Source organism: Cupressus sempervirens, chromosome 5 (genome assembly GCF_028749045.1).
Source record: "Cupressus sempervirens isolate cs-2001-9-10 chromosome 5, ASM2874904v1, whole genome shotgun sequence".
NCBI classification, from domain to species: Eukaryota; Viridiplantae; Streptophyta; class Pinopsida; order Cupressales; family Cupressaceae; genus Cupressus; species Cupressus sempervirens.
The window spans coordinates 1,040,230,311-1,040,249,772 of NC_143122.1; the positions used below are offsets into that span (position 1 = coordinate 1,040,230,311).

Here is a 19,462-nt window from a genome sequence, read left to right on the forward strand (position 1 = left end):
ATATGCAATCTCCCAACCCTAAGGAGCTCAAAGTTTTTAACAATAGAACAACCTTGATTGGAAGCGCCATAATAACCAAAAATTGGCTACAAATCTAAAGTTCAGAGAAATCTCAGCTTGTTCATTTTTCGAGGCAATCAAAAGCAAACACTTGTGTCGGAAATTTTGAGCTATATTTATTTGTTGTATAACATTGCATTTTGTAAGTAGGACTATAAACATCGAGGAAATGGGGACGAAAGTGGTCTATGCCGCGTCCTCGTGAGATCAGGCTGTGTGAGCAGCGGAGAGAATTGTGTGAGCTAATGTTGTCGTTATGTTTCAATCTTTTCAACGAGAAAGTAGATGGCATTTGCGCTATGAAAAAGACAAATTTTGAGTGACTAAGTTAGTGGTGGAAATTCGTGGGATGTTTCTGAGGAGAGTAGAGTTTCCAAGTTTAACACGAAACACTGGAAATGGCAGAGTTATTTATTTAAATTGGCAGAGTTTAGAGAAGAAGGGAGTTAGAAGCAAGAGATCGCGGATGAGAACTCTGAGAATATTTACGCTTATATGTGTTATAGTGGTTGCGAGTGTCAATCATGCAGTTCAAATGGAGACTGAATTTGGGGGCCATAGTGGATTCCACTTCTTATTCGGGAAAGATAGCGAAGACTGCTCTAAAGTTAGCGGTGGATGATGTGAACAATCAATCTCAGCTATTCAGAGGAGTTCAAATGTTTCTTCACCTCCGAGAGGCGCAAGAACCACTTGATATCGCTTCCGCTGGTATTTCTGCTAAACTGATCCCATGCACCAATTGTATATTATAGTCCTAGAGGTAAAACAGTGAAAGGGCTTTTATTATTTTATTATTTATATTAGAAAATTTTATGACAATACTATTATGGAGATTCAAGTGCTTAGTTTTGACTGAAATCTCTTGCTCCATATTTTATTTCAAATAGGGTTTCATTAATGAGAAGAAATGATACACTTAGCACATCTGAATTTTAATAGTGTTTGACCTTTGAGGATTGATGAAAGTGTTGAAAAGATAAAATAAAGAAGCCTACGCAGCTGAACAGTTTCATCTCTCTATTCCATCGATGGGCACACCAGTGACACACGCTGCTCACCATGTGGGATCTTGAGTTGATAGCGAGCAGATGTATGTGCTGATTTTGTATACCAAATGCATGAGTTCTTTTTGACTTTATGGTCTATTTTTAGAAAATGCATTCTTTACGAAGAATCATTTTTAAGGCCTAAATGGTTGTAAAAGACCTCATAACTGAAGCATTATGTAATCGGATCTGCAATATAAATAAAATTAGTGTGTTTGTGTAAAAATTGTTTCAGTGTTATGTTAAAATCTCTGTTTTCTTCTTGTGCTCTGTCTTTTGTGAATTCTCAGGTAGTCCTTTAAAAACCACAGACAAAAATTATGAGTGATCTCCCTTTGTTCTTGAAGAATGTGAAACAGGGGAAGAACAGAGATAAATATATACAAACAGATTTGACACACGCAAACAGAGATTTTTACACAAGCCCAGCTCTGCTACAACAGAGACCGATTTCTTTTTATTCCACACTAACTAATTATATTGATTAAATCACCTCTTTATATTATAGAGGATTGCATATTATCCATCTTAATTTTCTCATCTACAGCACTAAGCACAAACCTTCCAGGAATATATTAATTGAATACACAACAAATTCAATCTCTCTCCTAAAACTTCTTTTGACTGGCATCTAATGACAATGACTTCCTTTTCGCAAGCACCCTCATCCACACAAAATACCATTGTCACAAGTCAGCTCAGCTCGATGATCACAAAATGCCTGGTCTCAGTCGGCGTAGCAGTAGATGGTTAAGTACATTCAGTTAGCTGTTAATGAACTAGAGTTTGTTCATGTGTAAACAGTTACTAGCTTCATAAGATTGTTGTTGAGTTTCTCGAATCTATTTATTTATTTGAATAGTGAAACTTTGTGTTTAGAATCTAGATGCCCAACACTGATCCAAAAAACATTTGGATTCGTAGCCGCCTCACCATCTAAATATTTCTATGAAACTAAAATTAATTGACTTCACAAATATACATATACGAATGACAATTAATAAATTAATCAACTAGAGTTGCAGCTGTTTCATTTCTTAATTCTTTGCCTACTTTAAGCAACAAAAGAATTATATTGTAACCTGTTTTTTATTTTTTCAAATTTCATGTTGTGAAGAGACAAATTGCTTTATGCCGTCTACTAGAGATCCCGTATTTTCAATGATATAATTCTCTTCTCATTTGTAATCCCATCTATAAACTCTACGTTGAGATATAATTTTATGGGGTGAATGCAGCTGTTGATCTTTTGGCGAACAAAGTAATGGCAATAACACAAACGGAGGCTAGTCCCTTTATATCAGATCTTGCAGAGGTGGCCAATGTACCTATTCTGTCATTGTCTGACTCAAGTCCTGCCCTCTCCAACGAGAGATTCCCTTACTTTGTTCGCATGACACACAACGATCGCATTCAGATGAAAGCAATCACAGCGCTGATTCAGTATTACAAGTGGAGAAGCATTGCATTTCTTCACTCAGACATTGATTTTGGTTCCGGGGCTTTGTCCGCATTGAGTGACGCCCTCCGAGATGAAGATCTCAACTCTACTATTGTTTACACGTCAATGATTCCTTCAAATGCACAGAAACAAATATCAAGGGAAGAGCTTCATAAACTCAAGACAATCAAATCCAGTATTTTTGTTCTTCACGCCCCTTGTGATCTGAGCATCGATCTACTCATGGAGGCGCATGAGATGGGAATGACGGAGGCTGGCTATGTGTGGATAACAACCCAAGAGTTTACAAGCCTATGACACGGTTCTCACTATAGCTCGCGCATTTGGAAAGATGACAAGGAATGTAAGTTTTTCGATACCATCAACCCACCTTGCAGTTGTAGCAAATACCGAAATCCAGGTATTCCGGCAAGGAAGGAAGCTGTTGCAGGAGATTTTCTTAACAAATTCTTCTGGTTTAAGCTGACTTGTTAAGTTCCATGACAGGGAAATGTATGATTGTAATTATGAGATAGTGGATGTGGTAGGAAAAAGCTATCAAACAGTTGGGTTTTGGTCATACAATTCCTCTAAGTTGTTAAAACTTTATCTTTTAGTAACGAGGGGCTTCGATTTGTGATTTGGCCTGGTGGGCATTCCACGGTTCCTCACGATTGGGTAATTCCAAATGGACTGAAGATTGCAGTACCTGTGACTGGGTGGAACCAAATTGGTCAGCTTCTCTGCTAAGAACGAGAGTAGTAATGAGACTACATTCAGTGGGTTCATCATTGATGTATTTGAGGCTGTTGTGAAAAGGCTTGACTATCAACTGCAGTATGAGTTCGTTCCACTTGATTGGAGAAACAAAGCTTATTATGAACTCGTCCACGAAGTGTATCTCAAGGTCTGTACTTTTTCTGTTTTCTAATATTTAGAAGAAGACTAGAGAGTTACCATGTCAATTTAATATGTACTTTTTCTTTTAATCTTTGGCAGAAATACGATGCAGTTGTGGGCGACGTTACAATTACAGCAGACCGCAGTGAAATTGTTGATTTCACACAACCATTCACAGAAACGAGTTCAGTGATCGTAGCTCCCACAATCATAAGGGAAGAATTTAAGAATGGTTGGATATTCTTAGAGCCATTTACTCCAGCACTGTGGGCCACAATGGCGGCATTTGTTATATACTTAGGATTCGTGTTGTGGCTGCTTGAGCATACGATAAATCCAGACTTCAGAGGAACTCCAGCTAACCAAGTGCTTACTCTTCTCTGGTATCATGTTTTATCATTCATATAATCTTACCTCCTTTAATTTCTTTACGTGACTTTAATTTCAAATAACCGAAATTCTACAATGTAAATTTTTCAGGTTTGGGTTTTCTGCTGTCTTTTACGCCCACCGTAAGCATTTCCGTTTCGCCTTGTTTACGTATATTCTGCTTTAATTTATAACGCCTTAATATGGTTTCTGCATATTAAATATTTCTTTCCTATTTTGCAGGAGAGAGAGTCCGTAACAGTGTGAGTCGAATAGTTGTTGTAGTGTGGATTCGCAAAGGAAGGGGGAATTTCTCGTGATAGTCCACAATCAGAGAAACTCAGATACTTAAGTCTCCTCGGCTCTCCAACATCATGTGGAGGGATAGAAAGAGTGTCGAACTGATTGTGAGAGAGGTCCATGTACTCCAAATACAGCAGCTGGAATAGTCCCCCTCGAATCTCACTCCAATAGAGCCCACCGTTCAGATCTAAGCTGATGACGTGTCCAGTGCGTGGGTGGCAGCCGACTCCTTCCCAGGCGCAGCAGTTCACCCCTCTCCATGATTCCAGCGGAACAGCAAATCCACCTTCTCTATAATAAGTCAAATTAATGCCTTTTCTTGAAATTCAAGAGATATATTCTCTCCTCTTCCAAACAGGCAGTACTTAGCTCATGATGGGGAACAAAAGGAACACTGCCCAAAGTCCCAAAGCCATTTTCATGCCCCACTTTGCGAATCCCGAATGCTTCTGTGAGATGAGTTTGGAAGTGCACTGGAAATTCAACGGAGAGTAGAGAAGATGTTAAGAAAGAGTTAAATCTGTTTGAAGTCACAGGCACGGCATCAAGTGAAGTCAAGCATGGCTGTGGAAATCTGGGGAAGAGATAAAAGGGTTTGTAGAAAACAGTGAACAGAGAAGGAGAGATGAAATTAATATTTGTCCAGTCAAGCACGGCAATGGCCCATTGATGGCACAGTCTGTGGAAGACATAAAAAGATTAGTAGAAAAAGTGAACAGAGGATGACAGATGAATTAACATATGTTCAGTCAAGCACGGCAATGGCCCATTGATGGTACAAATATGTGGAAGAGAGAAAAAGATTGATAGGAAAAAGTGAACAGAGGCGATGAAATTAATATTTGTTCAGTCAAGCACGGCATAGAACTTAGATTAGATTAATATATATTTTTTTTAACTTTTATATTTTAAAGCATTCAATAAAGGTTACTTCACATCAAATGTTAAATGATATATATTATTTTAAAAAAATCTAATTTGAAATGTCTAATATTGTAAAATTAAAATTATTTTTGTCCTCCCAATACTTGATCGAATAAGAAAATTCATGAGAAACAAAAAAGAGCATAAAATTATTGCATTGTTAAAAAAGTTTATTTCTTTTGATTCAAATTCAATATGCAATCTCCCAAGTCTAAGGAGCTCAAAGTTTTTAACAATAGAACAACCTTGATTGGAAGCACCATCTTCATTAGAACTAACCAAAATTTGGCCACAAATTTAAAGTTAATAGAATCTCAGCTTGTTCAGTTTTCGAGGCAATCAAAAGCAAACACTGGTTTCGGAAATTTTGAGGTATATTTATTTGTTGTATAACATTGCACTTTGTAAGTAGGACTAAAAACATCGAGGAAATGGGGACGAAAGTGGTCTATGCCGCGTCCTCGTGAGATCAGCGGAATGAATTTTCCACCGAAACCTACGCGGTCAAAGAAGACCGAGACAATTGTGTGAGCTAATGTTGTCATTATGTTTCAATCTTTTCAACGGTAAGTCCCCCAGAAAGTAGATGGCATTTGCGCTATGAAAAAGACAAATTATGAGTGACTAAGTTATTGGTGGAAATTCGTGGAAATTTTGAGTGACTAACACTGGAGATGGCGTTGCAAGGCTCTAATGCCGCTTGAAATGGTTACTTATTTAAATTGGCAGAGTTTAGAGAAGAAGGGAGTTAGAAGCAAGAGATCAAGATGAGAACTCTGCGAATATTTCCGCTTATATGTGTTATAGTGGTTGCGAGTGTCAATCATGCAGTTCAAATGGAGACTGTGAATTTGGGGGCCATAGTGGATTCCACTTCTTATTCGGGAAAGATAGCGAAGACTGCTCTGAAGTTAGCGGTGGATGATGTGAACAATCAATCTCAGCTATTCAGAGGAGTTAAAATGTTTCTTCACCTCCGAGAGGCGCAAGCACCGCTTGAAATCGCTTCCGCTGGTATTTCTGCTAAACTGATCCCATGCACCAATTGTATATTATAGTCCTAGAGGTGAAACAGTGAAAGGGCTTTTATTATTTTATTATTTATATTAGAAAATTTTATGACAATACTATTATGGAGATTCAAGTGCTTCGTTTTGACTGTAATCTATTGCTCCATATTTTATTTCAAATAGGGTTTCATTAATGAGAAGAAATGATACACTCAGCACATCTGAATTTTAATAGTGTTTGACCTTTGAGGATTGATGAAAGTGTTGAAAAGATAAAATAAAGAAGCCTACGCAGCTGAACAGTTTCATCTCTCTATTCCATCGATGGGCACACCAGTTACACACGATGCTCACCATGTGGAATCTTGAGTTGATAGCGAGCAGATGTATGTGCTGATTTTGTATACCAAATGCATGAGTTCTTTCTGACTTTATGGTCTATTTTTAGAAAATGCATTCTTTACGAAGAATCATTTTTAGGCCTAAATGGTTGTAAAAGACCTCATAACTGAAGCATTATGTAATCAGATCTGCAATATAAATAAAATTATTGTGTTTGTGTAAAAATTGTTTCAGTGTTATGTTAAAATCTCTGTTTTCTTCTTGTGCTCTGTCTTTTGTGAATTCTCAGGTAGTCCTTTAAAAACCACAGACAAAAATTATAAGTGATCTCCCTTTGTTCTTGAAGAATGTGAAACAGGGGAAGAACAGAGATAAATATATACAAACAGATTTGACACACGCAAACATAGATTTTTACACAAGCCAGCTCTGCTACAACAGGGACCGATTTCTTTTTATTCCACACTAACTAATTATATTGATTAAATCACCTCTTTATATTATAGAGGATTGCATTGTTAATATGGTGAAGGCCAACGGTCATATTATCTTTCCATCCAATAAGTGTGTCTCTTGGTTTCATGAGACCTTTCATATGTAATATTATTGGAGCTTATTTATATGCTGCTCCTATTCATTTGTAATTATCCTTTTATATACTAATCCAATGCTCTGCAGTCTGGATGTAGCCACTATTGTGGTGAACCAGGATAAATCTGGTGTTGTGTATTTTGTATTGCGTGTACTTTTATTTCTCTATTTTTAATCCTTTCAATTGGTATCGGAGCCAGGTTGTGTAGATTGGAAATCGGTGTTGAATTTCTAGAAAGATGGAGGATACAAAAATAGAGAAATTCACAGGCAAGAATTACAGCCTGTGGAAAGTGCAACTACGCTCTTTGTTGGTTAAGCAAGACTTATCAGTTGCAATCGAAGGAAAGTCTAAGACACCAACTACAATGCCAAATGAAGATTGGCAAAAGACAGATGAGAAGGCGATGGCATCTATTTTTCTCTCGCTATCACAAATCATCTTGTTCAATGTCTCAAATGAGAAGACAATGAAAGAAGTTTGGGACAAACTTCAAAATATGTATCAAACGGTGTCAGCTGCAAATAAAATCTTTATTATGAAGAAGCTCTATAAACTGAAAATGAAGGAAGGGACTACGATATCCAATCATATAAATGATTTGAACACTCTAATATGTCAAGCAACCTCAGTTGGTATGACTCAAGATGATCAAGCCAAAGCCATCATCTTGTTATGTTCTTTACCTGACAATTGGGATTCCGTAGTTACAGTTGTAAGCACTTTGAACTCCACAAAGTCAAAGCTGGCCTACGATGAAGTTGTTTCCACCTTACTAAGTGAAGACATGAGAAGAAGTAACAAAGACTCCTCATCCGGTGATGCTCTCACCATGGTCAGCACCGAGCAAAGGGGAAGAAGCCATCATAGAGGTAATAACCATTACAATCAAAGAAAATCTAGATCACCCAATCATTCAAGATCTATAGGTAGAAATGGAGAATGTTGGTTTTGTGGTAAGCCTAGCCACACAAAGAGAAATTTTTTGGCTTACAAGAAAGCACAAGAAAAAGTGAGAAACATTGAAGCAAATACAACCTATGAGAAAGATGAAACCATTTTAGTTCTTTCTACAAGTGACTCAAAATCAAATTCTTGGGTGATAGATTCCAAAACCTCCTTCCATGCCACTTCATGTACGGATTGTTTCACAAATTACCATGAAAGACAATTTGGTGAGGTATTTCTTGGAGACAAAAAATCTTGTGAAATAGTTGACAAAGGTGACATTTTGTTACAGCTAGAAGACAGAGGACAATGGTTGTTAAAAGATGTTCGCCATGTTCCCAAATTAAGGTGAAATCTAATTTCTGTCAGTTAGCTTTTTGCACAAGGATATTATCCATCCTTACATCTAGATACTTGGAAAGTTACCAAGGGTTTGAGAATCATTGCCAAGGAAAACAAAGTTGGTAATCTTTACCTTCTTGAAAAGCCTGCTAAAGTAAGGGGTTGTTATGATAGTCATGGTCAGCGATGCGACACTTTGGCATCAAAGGTTAGGCCACATGAGCAAAAGGGGCCTTGAGATAATGCTCAAAAGGGATCAACTACCTAGTCTCCAATCAGCAAACTTGGAGCTTTGTGAACATTGCCTTTACAGAAAGCAAAAGCGGGTCAGCTTCTTGAAAGATGGACATGATCTAAAGGAAAAACTATTGGAACTTCTACACTCAGATGTCTTCGGTCTCGTCGAGGTAAGTTCCTTAAGAGGTGCAAAGTTTTTTGTTACTTTCCTTGATGATTGTACTAGGAAGTATGGATATATATGATGACCAATAAATTTGATGTTTTTTCTTAGTTCAAAGTTTTTAAAGCTCTTGTTGAAAACCAAAGAGGTCATAAGATTAAATGCTTGAAAATGAATAATGGAGGTGAATTTTGTTTGCTGGAGTTTGACAATTATTGTGCAGATAATGGTATTCGTAGGGTGAAAGTTCTCCCCTACACCCCTCAAGAAAATGGGGCAGTGGAATGACTTAACAGGACATTAATGGAGAAAGCTTGGTGTATGCTTTCAAATGCAGGTTTGGGAAAATAATTTTGGGCTGAGGCATGTAATACAATTGTATATCTCATTAATCAGAGTCCTTCAAGGTTGAACTTCAAAATTTTGAAAGAGGAATGGCAAGGCAAAAGAATTTCATACTCTCATCTTAGAGTATTCAGTTGTCAGGCTTTCGTACATGTGCCCAAAGAAAAAAGAAGCAAGCTAGATCCTAAATCTAAGCCTTGCATATTTGTTGGATATGGAGAGGATCAATTTGGCTTTAGACTATGGAGTCTAGCTAATTAGAAAATTATTACAAGTAGAGATGTAGTTTTTAATGAGAAAGTATTTCCTTATTCCAAGAATGAGATTCCTACCACAGAATACGTCCCTCTACTTGATATGATGAATAATGGTTCAAACTCTTAACATGATAATATGATAATATGCAGTTGTTGCATGATAATTTACATTGGTTAGGGGTAAGCCATAAAACTTGAAGTGATTAAGATGAGGGAAAACAATATAAATGCAGTAGCATTAGTGGAAGAAATTAAGGGGGAGTGTTGGTGGATAGTAATTTCTCCACCTACCCGCTAGAAAAATAGACCACACGCAACATGTGCAGCTGCCTACCACCATCCTTAGCCATAGACAAACAACCGTCAACAGTAGACAAGTAGCCGTCCAAAGCCATCTTTGGTCATCCAAGCATTGGCCAACAAACCATCCTCACCGTCCAACATTAATTATATTGTCAACTCTTTACTATAACATTTAATATGCATTTTCTTATAGATAGAATAAGCTAGGCCTATAATCAGTAAAGCCCATCTTGGGTTTCTCATTGTGGATCATGAGTGGATAGAATGTTGTAGCATTCTAAGGACTTGTAATAGATTTTGGTTATGTATGAAGTGTTGTAGCACATTGTGATAAGTCTTTGTATTTTACATACTAAATTGAATGCTTATCTTTTAGTTGGTGTTTGTCTTTGATCCACTCCATCCACCTCCTTCAGCACAAACCTTCCAGGAATATATTAATTCAATACACAAAAAATTCAATCTCTCTCTTAAAACTTCTTTTGTCTGGCATCTAATGGCAATGATTTCCTTTCTGCAAGCACCCTCATCCACACAAAATACCATAGTCACAAGTCAGCTCAGCTTGATGGTCACAAAATGCCTAGTCTCAATTTGCATAGTAGTAGATTATTAAGTACATCCAATTAGCTGTTAATGAACTAGAGTTTGTTAATGTGTAAATAGTTACTGGCTTCATAAGATTGTTGTTGAGTTTCTCGAATATATTTATTTATTTGAATATTGAAACTTTGTGTTTAGAATCTAGATGCTCAACACTGATCCAAAAAACATTTGGATTTGTAGCCGCCTCACCATCTAAATATTTCTATGAAACTAACATTAATTGACTTCACAAATATACATATAATGTGAGAACGATTCTTATGCTCCACATTGAAGTTAGTTAGAACTGAACTATATGTGTACGGTGTTCCTGAATATCTACTGTATAGTGAGCCACGTCTATCTATTAACTGGGCCTTACCTTATCTCATAGAACCAACCATGTCTACGTATCTAGAAGTTTCCTTTAGTTCTAATGTTGTAGGTAGTCTCTATAAATAGAGGCAGTGTGATCTTTGGAATGATAATTAGAAATGTTTTACTTGCAGAAATATTATAAATGAAAGTTATCTCTGTTATGCCTTTCTTACTATTTCTTCACTTATTATGTTCATAGCATATTTGAATTCAATTTGCATCATCTGAATTTTTCTCTCACCACTTTCTTCATAAGTTCTGAATTTATTTTATCATGGTATCAGAGCAAGGTTTAGCCAGGTTCAGCTGGAGATTCATTTAGAAGTTCAGCTAGAAATATTGCTGCAGGCAAATATATTGCTGGAAATGGTTTTTTTGCAGGGCTGATATATTTTTGGAGTGATACTTTGTTCTAGGGTTGTTTTGCTTTTGGAGTATTGCTAGATTTGTTTGAAAGCTGATTTTTTTGCTAACATGGGTTCTTCAAATGAATTTTTGCGTATCTTTGATGGAAGTGGTTTTGCAGATTGGAAGATTGCAATCAAGAATGCTCTAAGAGAGAAGGCTTTTTGGAGGATAGTAAATAAAGAAATTGGAGAACCTCAACAAACTAATAGAGAAAAGGAGTTGTGGAAATGCAAGTTGGAGCAAGCTAGAGGTATTATTGGTAAAGCTTTGAGCCCCAATCTAAATCGAAGATTTGTTGATAATAATAACCCAATAGAGCTATGGGAGACTTTAGAAAAAGATTATAAAGATGCAGACATTGCTAGCACGTTTAGTATAGAAGAAAAATTGATGAATTTAGATCCATCTGATTTTGAAAAAATGTTTGATTACTTCAATGAAGTTGCTTTTTTAAATGCTCAGCTAAAAAAATTAGGTGCTGAATATGCAAAAAAGGATTTTCAGTTGATTACAATGGTTGAAAGTAAGCTTCCCCAGCCATATAAAGTATTTAAGGAATCAAGGAAAAGGGTTCTCCAACTAAATCCCAATACCCCCGGTAAACTTTTGATCAATTTTGCAAATCTGTTTTAGATGAAGAAGTTCAGCTTATTAAAGAAGGGCATATTAAGAAGAATCATGCATATACAACCAAAAGTAAATTTTTTAGATATGATGGAAAAAAGAATTCGAAAGGAAATAATAAATTTTGAAATCATGAAGGTTCTAATCATTTTTCTAGAAATAATGGTGCAGAAAAGAAAGCTGGAAGAAAGCCTTTTATTTGCAAGTATTGTGGAGGTGAGAATCACATGGAGAAGTTTTATTTGAAGAAGAGGGACAATGAAAGGCAGCAATATAAGCCCAAGCAAGAAAGGTTTAAGGATGGAAAGAAGGATAATCATAGTTTTGTAGCTATCTCTTTAAAAAGGAAAGAGAAATCAAATGAGGAGGTAATTGCTACACCCAAGAGTAAATCTAGTGTTAAGGGGGGATACTTTGCTTCAGATTCTAATAAAGAATGGATTTCAGATCCGGAGCCATCATCTCACATGACTGGGGATAGATCTTTGTTTATTGATTTTTATAAAGGGAAGAATTCAGATCAAGAAATTTCTATTGGCAATAAAATGAAACTTCCAGTTTTAGGAACAGGAACTGTTAATGTAACCAATGGGTCTTTGAAAAATGTTTTATTGGTTGAAGGATTGGGGGTGAATCTTATTTCAGTATACAAAATAGTTCAAGCTGGATATGAGTTTGCTGTCAATGCTGATCAAGTTATTGTTAGAGATAGAAGAGACCCAAGCAGTATAATTGCTATTGGTAGAGTTGATCATGAAGCGAATCTATTTAAATTTGTGGGGTTTCTTGATGATAAATATACACTCTCTCATGCTTTTATTGCTTAGACTGATTATATATCACAACTTTGGCATGCTAGACTTGGACATTTAAATTATAGAAAATTACAAGATATGGTTAGAGGATTAACAAAAATTTCAGCTTGTCAAGGTGTGTGTGAAGGTTGTGTGTTAGGGAAACATCATCGAGATCCTTTTGACTCAGGTAAAGCATGGAGAGCTAATCATCCATTACAACTCATTCATAGTGATTTATGTGAACTAGGATATCCTTCACTTTCATGTGCCAGGTACCTTCTCACTTTTATTGATGATTATAGCATGAGAGTATGGGTTTATTTTCTTGAAAGGAAAAAAGAAGTCTTTGAAGTGTTTCAAAAGTTTAAGGCATTAGTTGAAAGTCAAAGTGGAAAAACAATTAAATGTTTAAGGACGGATAATGGGGGTGAATATTGCAATTATGCATTTGAGTCATTTTGTGAAAACTATGGTATTAAGGTGCAAAGAATAGTTCCTTATACTCCTCAACAAAATGGGGTGGTTGAAAGAATGAATAGAACTCTTTTAGAAATGGCTCATTGTATGTTGCATTTTAAAAGTTTGCATGATAAATTTTGGGGTTTGGCTGTTTCTTGTGCTGCACATATTATAAATAGAATACCCACCAAAGCTCTCACAAATATCACCCCTAAAGAAGCATGGAGTGGTAAGAAACCTCACATTCGATATTTTAAAGTATTTGGGTGTATTGCTTGGGCACACATTCCTGATGCACAAAGTGAAAAGTTAGAACCAAAGAGTCATAAGTGTTTGTTTATGGGTTATAGTGAAGAATCAAAGGCTTATAAGTCATATGATTTGACAACAAACAAGGTCTTTGTTAGTAGAGATGTGAAGTTTGATGAGCATTCATAACTTACAGTCACTCCTTCTTGCTCTACAACAATAAATGCTTCTCATTTTTCAGATATTTTAGGAAGAAATAGAGACTACATTGATGAAGATGAATTGTGCACTTCTACAAATGATGAAAATACTAGTGAAAATAACACAACTAATGCTTGTAATCAGACATTTTTTGCAGGTAGTGATGATGAAGAAGATGACTTTTTAGCTAGACAAAAGACAAGGAGTATTGAAGAAATATATAGGCAAGGCTCAAAGATCTAAGGGAGGAATGGTAGTGCTCTCATGGCCAAAGTATTACAAGTAAATGACCCAAGATCATATGAGGAAGCTAGAAGGAAGAAAGAATGGGAGCAAGCTATGGAAGAAGAATATGATGCTTTGGTAAAAAATAAAACTTGGGAACTTGTGCAACTTCCCAAAGGTAAGAATGTCATTGGTTGCAAATGGTTTTATAAAACAAAATTTATATCATATGGTGCTATAGAAAAATTTAAAGCTAGATTGGTTGCTAAGAGATTTAATCAAAAAGAGGGTGTTGATTATGAAATTTTTTTTGCTCCTGTCATTAAAATGAATATAGTTAGAATTATTCTTTCTTTGGCTGCAAGTCTTGGGTGGCATATTCATCAAATGGATGTAAAAAATGATTTCTTAAATAGAGATTTATATGAAGAAATATGTATGGAACAACCACCAGGTTTTGTAGATCAACAACATCCTAATCTTGTTTGCAGATTAAAAAAGTCACTTTAGGGGCTTAGACAAGCACCAAGAGCATGGAATGAGAAGAGTGACAGGTATTTTCAGTTTCATGGGTTTCAAAAATGCAAATTAGATCCAAATCTTTATGTGAAGAGAGTGCAAACTGAAATTATTTTTGTTGTAGTTTATGTGGATGATTTACTCATAGCTGGGCCAAATATTGGGCTAATTAGTGATTTGAAATCAGATCTTAAAGAGGCATTTCATATGAGTGATTTGAGTGAACTAAATTATTTTTTTGGCTTGCAAATTAGTAGACTTGCAGATGGGTTATTTATCTCTCAAGCAAAATATGCTTTGGATCTTTTAGAAAAATTTAACATACTTGAATGTAAGCCAGCCCCTACTCCTTTTCAATCTAAAACTAAGCTTACTAAAGAATGTATTTCCAAGAAGGTGGATGCTACTTTATATAGACAACTTGTTGGTAGCCTGGTTTATCTAACATAGCCTAGACCAAACATTTGTTTTATAGTCAATTTTGTATCTAGATTTATGCAGGAACCAAAAGAAACTCATTGGTTTGTTGCCAAAAGGATTTTACGATACATTCATGGAACCATTTACTATGGCATACATTATAGTTACAAGTCCTTAGTTTCTTTGATTGGCTTCACAGATTCAAACTAGGGATGTGATATAGATGATAGAAAATCTACTGGTGGTTATATTTTTCAGCTCGGGTCAGGTCCAATTACATGGAGTAGCAAAAAACAAACTACTACATCATTGTCCTCATGTGAAGCAAAATATAGAGCAGCAAAAGAAGCTGGAAAGGAAGTAGTTTGGATTCGCAACATTTTATTTGGGCTTGGTTTTGTGCAGAGTTCAGCTACTACTTTGTATTGTGATAATCAAAGTGCTATCCAAGTTGCAAATAATCCTATTTTTCATGCTAAAACAAAACACAATGAGATTGATGTTCACTATATTCGGGATCTTGTTCAAGCAAATTTTGTTAATCTCCAATTTTGTCCAAGTGAACACCAAGCAGTAGATATATTTACTAAGAGTATGCTTGAGGCCAAATTTTTGAAACTACAGGGCATGCTAGGCATGATTGAGGTGAACATTAAGGGGGGATAGTCATATCATGTTCCCCTCTCTTCTTTTTTTGTAAATAGGTACCTAACAAGGCTCAATGCCGGGACCTATCCTATGTATATTTTTTTATTGTAATTTCTCCCACACATTATCATTAGTGGTAGAAATTAAGGGAGGATGTGAGAACGATTCTTATGCTCCACATTGAAGTTAGTTAAAACTGAACTATATGTGTACGGTGTTCCTGAATATCTGTTGTATAGTGAGCCACGTCTATCTGTTGACTAGGCCTTACCTTATCTCATAGAACCAACCATGTCTACGTATCTAGAAGTTTCCTTTAGTTCTAATGTTGCAGGCAGTCTCTATAAATAGAGGCAGTGTGATCTTTGAAATGATAAGTAGAAATGTTTTACGTGCAGAAATATTATAAATGAAAGTTATCTCTGTTATGCCTTTCGTACTATTTCTTCACTTATTATGTTCATAGCATATTTGAATTCAATCTGCATCATCTGAATTCTGCTCTCACCACTTTCTTCATAAGTTCTGAATTTATTTTATCATATACGTGACAATTAATAAATTAATCAACTAGAGTTGCAGCTGTTTCATTTCTTAATTCTTTGCCTACTTTAAGCAACAACAAAATTATATTGTAACCTGTTTTTTATGTTTTTCAAATTTCATGTTGTGAAGAGACAAATTGCTTTATGCCGTCTACTAGAGATCCCGTATTTTCAATGCTATAATTCTCTTCTCATTTGTAATCCCATCTATAAACTCTACGTTGAGATATAATTTTATGGGTTGAATGCAGCTGTCGATCTTTTGGCGAACAAAGTAATGGCAATAACACAAACGGAGGCTAGTCCCTTTATATCAGATCTTGCAGAGGTGGCCAATGTACCTATTCTGTCATTGTCTGACTCAAGTCCTGCCCTCTCCAACGAGAGATTCCCTTACTTTGTTCGCATGACACACAACGATCGCATTCAGATGAAAGCAATCACAGCGCTGATTCAGCATTACGGGTGGAGAAGTATTGCATTTCTTCACTCAGACACTGATTTTGGTTCCGGGGCTTTGACCGCATTGAGTGACGCCCTCCGAGACGAAGATCTTCACTCTACTATTGTTTACACGTCAATGATTCCTTCAAATGCACAGAAACAAATATTAAGGGAAGAGCTTCATAAACTCAAGACAATCAAATCCAGTATTTTTGTTCTTCACGCCCCTTGTGATCTGAGCATCGATCTACTCATGGAGGCGCATGAGATGGGAATGACGGAGGCTGGCTATGTGTGGATAACAACCCAAGAGTTTACAAGCCTTTGGGATTATGTATTAAATGCTTCTACAATGTCATCCATGCAAGGCCTTCTTGGAGTTAAAACACATATCCCCAATTCCAAACAGCTAGATGATTTCACTAAAAGGTGGGAAAGACAATTTAGGCTTGACAACCCCAACATGAGAGTGAGTGAGCTGAATGCATATGGCTTGCTGGCCTATGACACGGTTCTCACTATAGCTTGCGCATTTGGAAAGATGACAAGAAATGTAAGTTTTTCGATACCATCAACCCACCTTGCAGTCGTAGCAAATACCAAAATCCAGGTATTCCAGCAAGGAAAGAAGCTGTTGCAGGAGATTTTCTTAACAAATTCTTCTAGTTTAAGCGGACTTGTTAAGTTCCGTGACAGGGAAATGTATGATTGTAATTATGAGATAGTGAATGTGGTAGGAAAAAGCTATCAAACAGTTGGGTTTTGGTCATACAATTCCTCTAAATTGTTCAAAACTGCATCTTTTAGTAACGAGGGGCTTCGATTTGTGATTTGGCCTGGTGGGCATTCCACGGTTCCTCGCGATTGGGTGATTCCAAATAGACTGAAGATTGCAGTACCTGTGACTGGATGGAACCAATTGATCAACTTCTCTATGAGCAACACGAGAAATAATGAGGGTACATTCAGTGGGTTCATCATTGATGTATTTGAGGCTGTTGTGAAAAGGCTTGACTATCAACTGCAGTATGATTTCTTTCGTGACGAAACCTTTTCCTATGATGAACTCGTCCGCCAAGTGTATCTCAAGGTCTCAACTTTTTGTATTTTCTAATATTTAGAAGAAGACTAGAGAGCTGTCAATTTAATATGTACTTTTTCTTTTAATCTTTGGCAGAAATACGATGCACTTGTGGGAGACGTTACAATTACAGCAGAGCGGAGTGAAATTGTTGATTTCACACAACCATTCACAGAAACGGGTTTAGCGATCGTAGCTCGGACGATCATAAGGGAAGAAGCTAACAACGGTTGGACATTCTTAGAGCCATTTACTCCAGCACTGTGGGCCACAATGGCGGTATTTGTTATATCCACAGGACTCGTGGTGTGGCTGCTCGAGCATAAGATAAATCCAGACTTCACAGGAACTCCCGCTAACCAAGTGGTTACTCTTCTCTGGTATCATGTTTTATCATTCATATAATCTTACTTCTTTAATTTCTTTACCTGACTTTAATTTCAAATAACCTAAATTCTACTATGTAAAATTTTCAGGTTTGGTTTTTCTGCTGTCTTTTACGCCCACCGTAAGCATTTCCGTTTCGCCTTGTTTACATATATGCTGCTTTAATTTATAACGCCTTAATATAGTTTCTACATATTAAATATTTCTTTCCTATTTTGCAGGAGAGAGTGTCCGTAACAGTCTGAGTCGAATAGTTGTTGTAGTGTGGATGTTTGTAGCCTTCGTTTTAACGTCGAGCTACACAGCTAATCTCGCTTCAAGATTGACTGCCCAGCAAGTTTCGCCAGTCATTGATGGTTTGAGTAATTTTCAGGGTCCATACGCTGGTAGTTTTCTAATGGACAATTTGGGAGCACCCAATAAAAAACTGAAGGCATATAGGTCTCACCAACCGTTTGGGGAAGCTTTGTCAAATGGAGGTGCGGACGCGATCTTAAGTGAGCTGCCATATGTTCGTGCTTTCCTTTCTGGCCGATGCGGTTATTCTACAGTGGGGCACACGTACCAAAGTGGAGGCTTTGGTTTTGTAAGTTTTCTTCCAATTTCTATATTTTTATTATATACATATATTATTGTTTTGAAATGTAGAATACTCACAATTATATATTTTTCATATTTTTTTTGTTTAGGTTTTTCCTAAAGCTTCACCTCAAACACAAGACTTTTCTCAAGCAATTTTAAATCTTAAAGATACTGGTGAGATTCGAAAGTTTGAAGACAAATATTTCAAAGACTCTTCTAATACATGTCCTAACTTTTCGGAATATTCAAGACTAGATGTAAGAAGTTTCAAAGGACTCTATTTAGTCATAGGAACGATATCATTTTTGGCTCTAATCATCTTCCTTTCTGGAGAGTTATTCAATTTCATCAAAACCAAAATTTCATATATGGAAATATATCAAGTCTTTTGTAAACTATATGTACCAAGAGTAGGTTCTATCCCAAATTTGTAGGTTAAATCAGTTTCTTCAATTGCTAAATAGGAAATTGGTTGTTTGAGTCGTCAATGAGACAAAAATCGCTCTAAAATGTGCAAAATTGGAGCAAGTCATTGTGTTTCTCCATTAAGAGAGAAGAGGGTTGAGCTTCAACCCATAGTGCTTATGTTAAAAATATAAATTGTGTTTATAGAATCAATGAACAACAATTAATCTAATAGTATTCAAAATTTTCATGCCAATTGTTAGTGTCGTTATTTGAATTATTTATTTTATGGGCAAATACTATTCCTCTTATTTCTTTCTTGCTTAAGCATTTATTGTATTATGTTTTTCCATGAGTTTAAGTTTTATGATCATCACAATGAATTGAAAAGCTTAAGCTGAAAGTATTTTGTCTATACATATTTATTATTTTCAAGAATTATAAAGTATGCTTTTATAGAATCAATAAAAAATAAATATATTTAATTTAATATTTAAAATTGTTATGTTAATCCCAATCAATTTCCTTATTAGAATAACTTGTTTTATATGTGATTACTCTTCTTTCTAAGATAGGAACACTTAAGAAGAATTGTGAGGAAATATATACAAATATTCATTATTTTAAATAATTATAATAATTTTTATTTTTTTATTAGTTTATATTGCAAACTATTAGTACAAAAATTAATTATTTTTTTAAAAAAACTTGTAAATTTTAATGTATTCAATAAATGTTACTTCACATCAAATGTTTACTAATATATTTTTCATTGATATGTATTATATTTAAAAAAAAATCTAATCTGAAATGCCTAATATTCTAAAATTAAAATTATTTTTGTCATTGGTAGCTCCTAGCATTCTAATATTCTAAAATTAAAATTATTCTAATATTCTAAAATGCCCAATATTTGGTAG

At 35.7% G+C, this 19,462-nt stretch overlaps 1 protein-coding gene, 1 long non-coding RNA gene and 1 pseudogene across 4 annotated transcripts; all 3 read left to right on the forward strand.

Annotated features, from left to right (window-relative positions):
• Positions 1 to 276: 276 nt before the first annotated feature.
• LOC149559494 (uncharacterized) lies at positions 277 to 1,335 on the forward strand. 2 transcript variants are annotated; one of them, XR_016365169.1, is made up of 2 exons: positions 277 to 771; positions 1,003 to 1,335. It is a non-coding gene; the product is annotated as an uncharacterized LOC149559494 (long non-coding RNA). The 2 variants fall into 2 exon arrangements; XR_016365170.1 differs by having other exon boundaries at positions 285 to 771; positions 951 to 1,335.
• Positions 1,336 to 2,373: 1,038 nt separating this feature from the next.
• Positions 2,374 to 4,006, forward strand: LOC149559495 (glutamate receptor 2.7-like). Its single transcript, XM_089831462.1, has 5 exons — positions 2,374 to 2,852; positions 2,949 to 3,026; positions 3,289 to 3,457; positions 3,550 to 3,833; positions 3,931 to 4,006. The coding sequence occupies exons 1-5, from the start codon at positions 2,374 to 2,376 to the stop codon at positions 4,004 to 4,006; spliced, it is 1,086 nt and encodes a 361-aa protein (XP_089687588.1).
• On the forward strand, positions 2,876 to 18,551 carry LOC149559496 (glutamate receptor 2.8-like; annotated as a pseudogene). The gene is made up of 9 exons (XR_016364798.1): positions 2,876 to 3,457; positions 3,550 to 3,833; positions 3,931 to 3,962; positions 4,063 to 6,060; positions 15,895 to 17,177; positions 17,265 to 17,548; positions 17,645 to 17,676; positions 17,777 to 18,141; positions 18,245 to 18,551. The product of XR_016364798.1 is annotated as a glutamate receptor 2.8-like (transcript).
• Positions 18,552 to 19,462: the final 911 nt, after the last annotated feature.

Bases quoted from the DNA above. Each gene is read 5' to 3' on its own strand.
- LOC149559495 (XM_089831462.1), top strand. From the start codon at position 2,374: ATGGCAATAACACAAACGGAGGCTAGTCCCTTTATATCAGATCTTGCA. The intron at 2,853-2,948 runs GTTTACAAGCCT...CCCACCTTGCAG, and splicing joins GTGTGGATAACAACCCAAGA to TTGTAGCAAATACCGAAATC. The intron at 3,458-3,549 runs GTCTGTACTTTT...AATCTTTGGCAG, and splicing joins TCCACGAAGTGTATCTCAAG to AAATACGATGCAGTTGTGGG.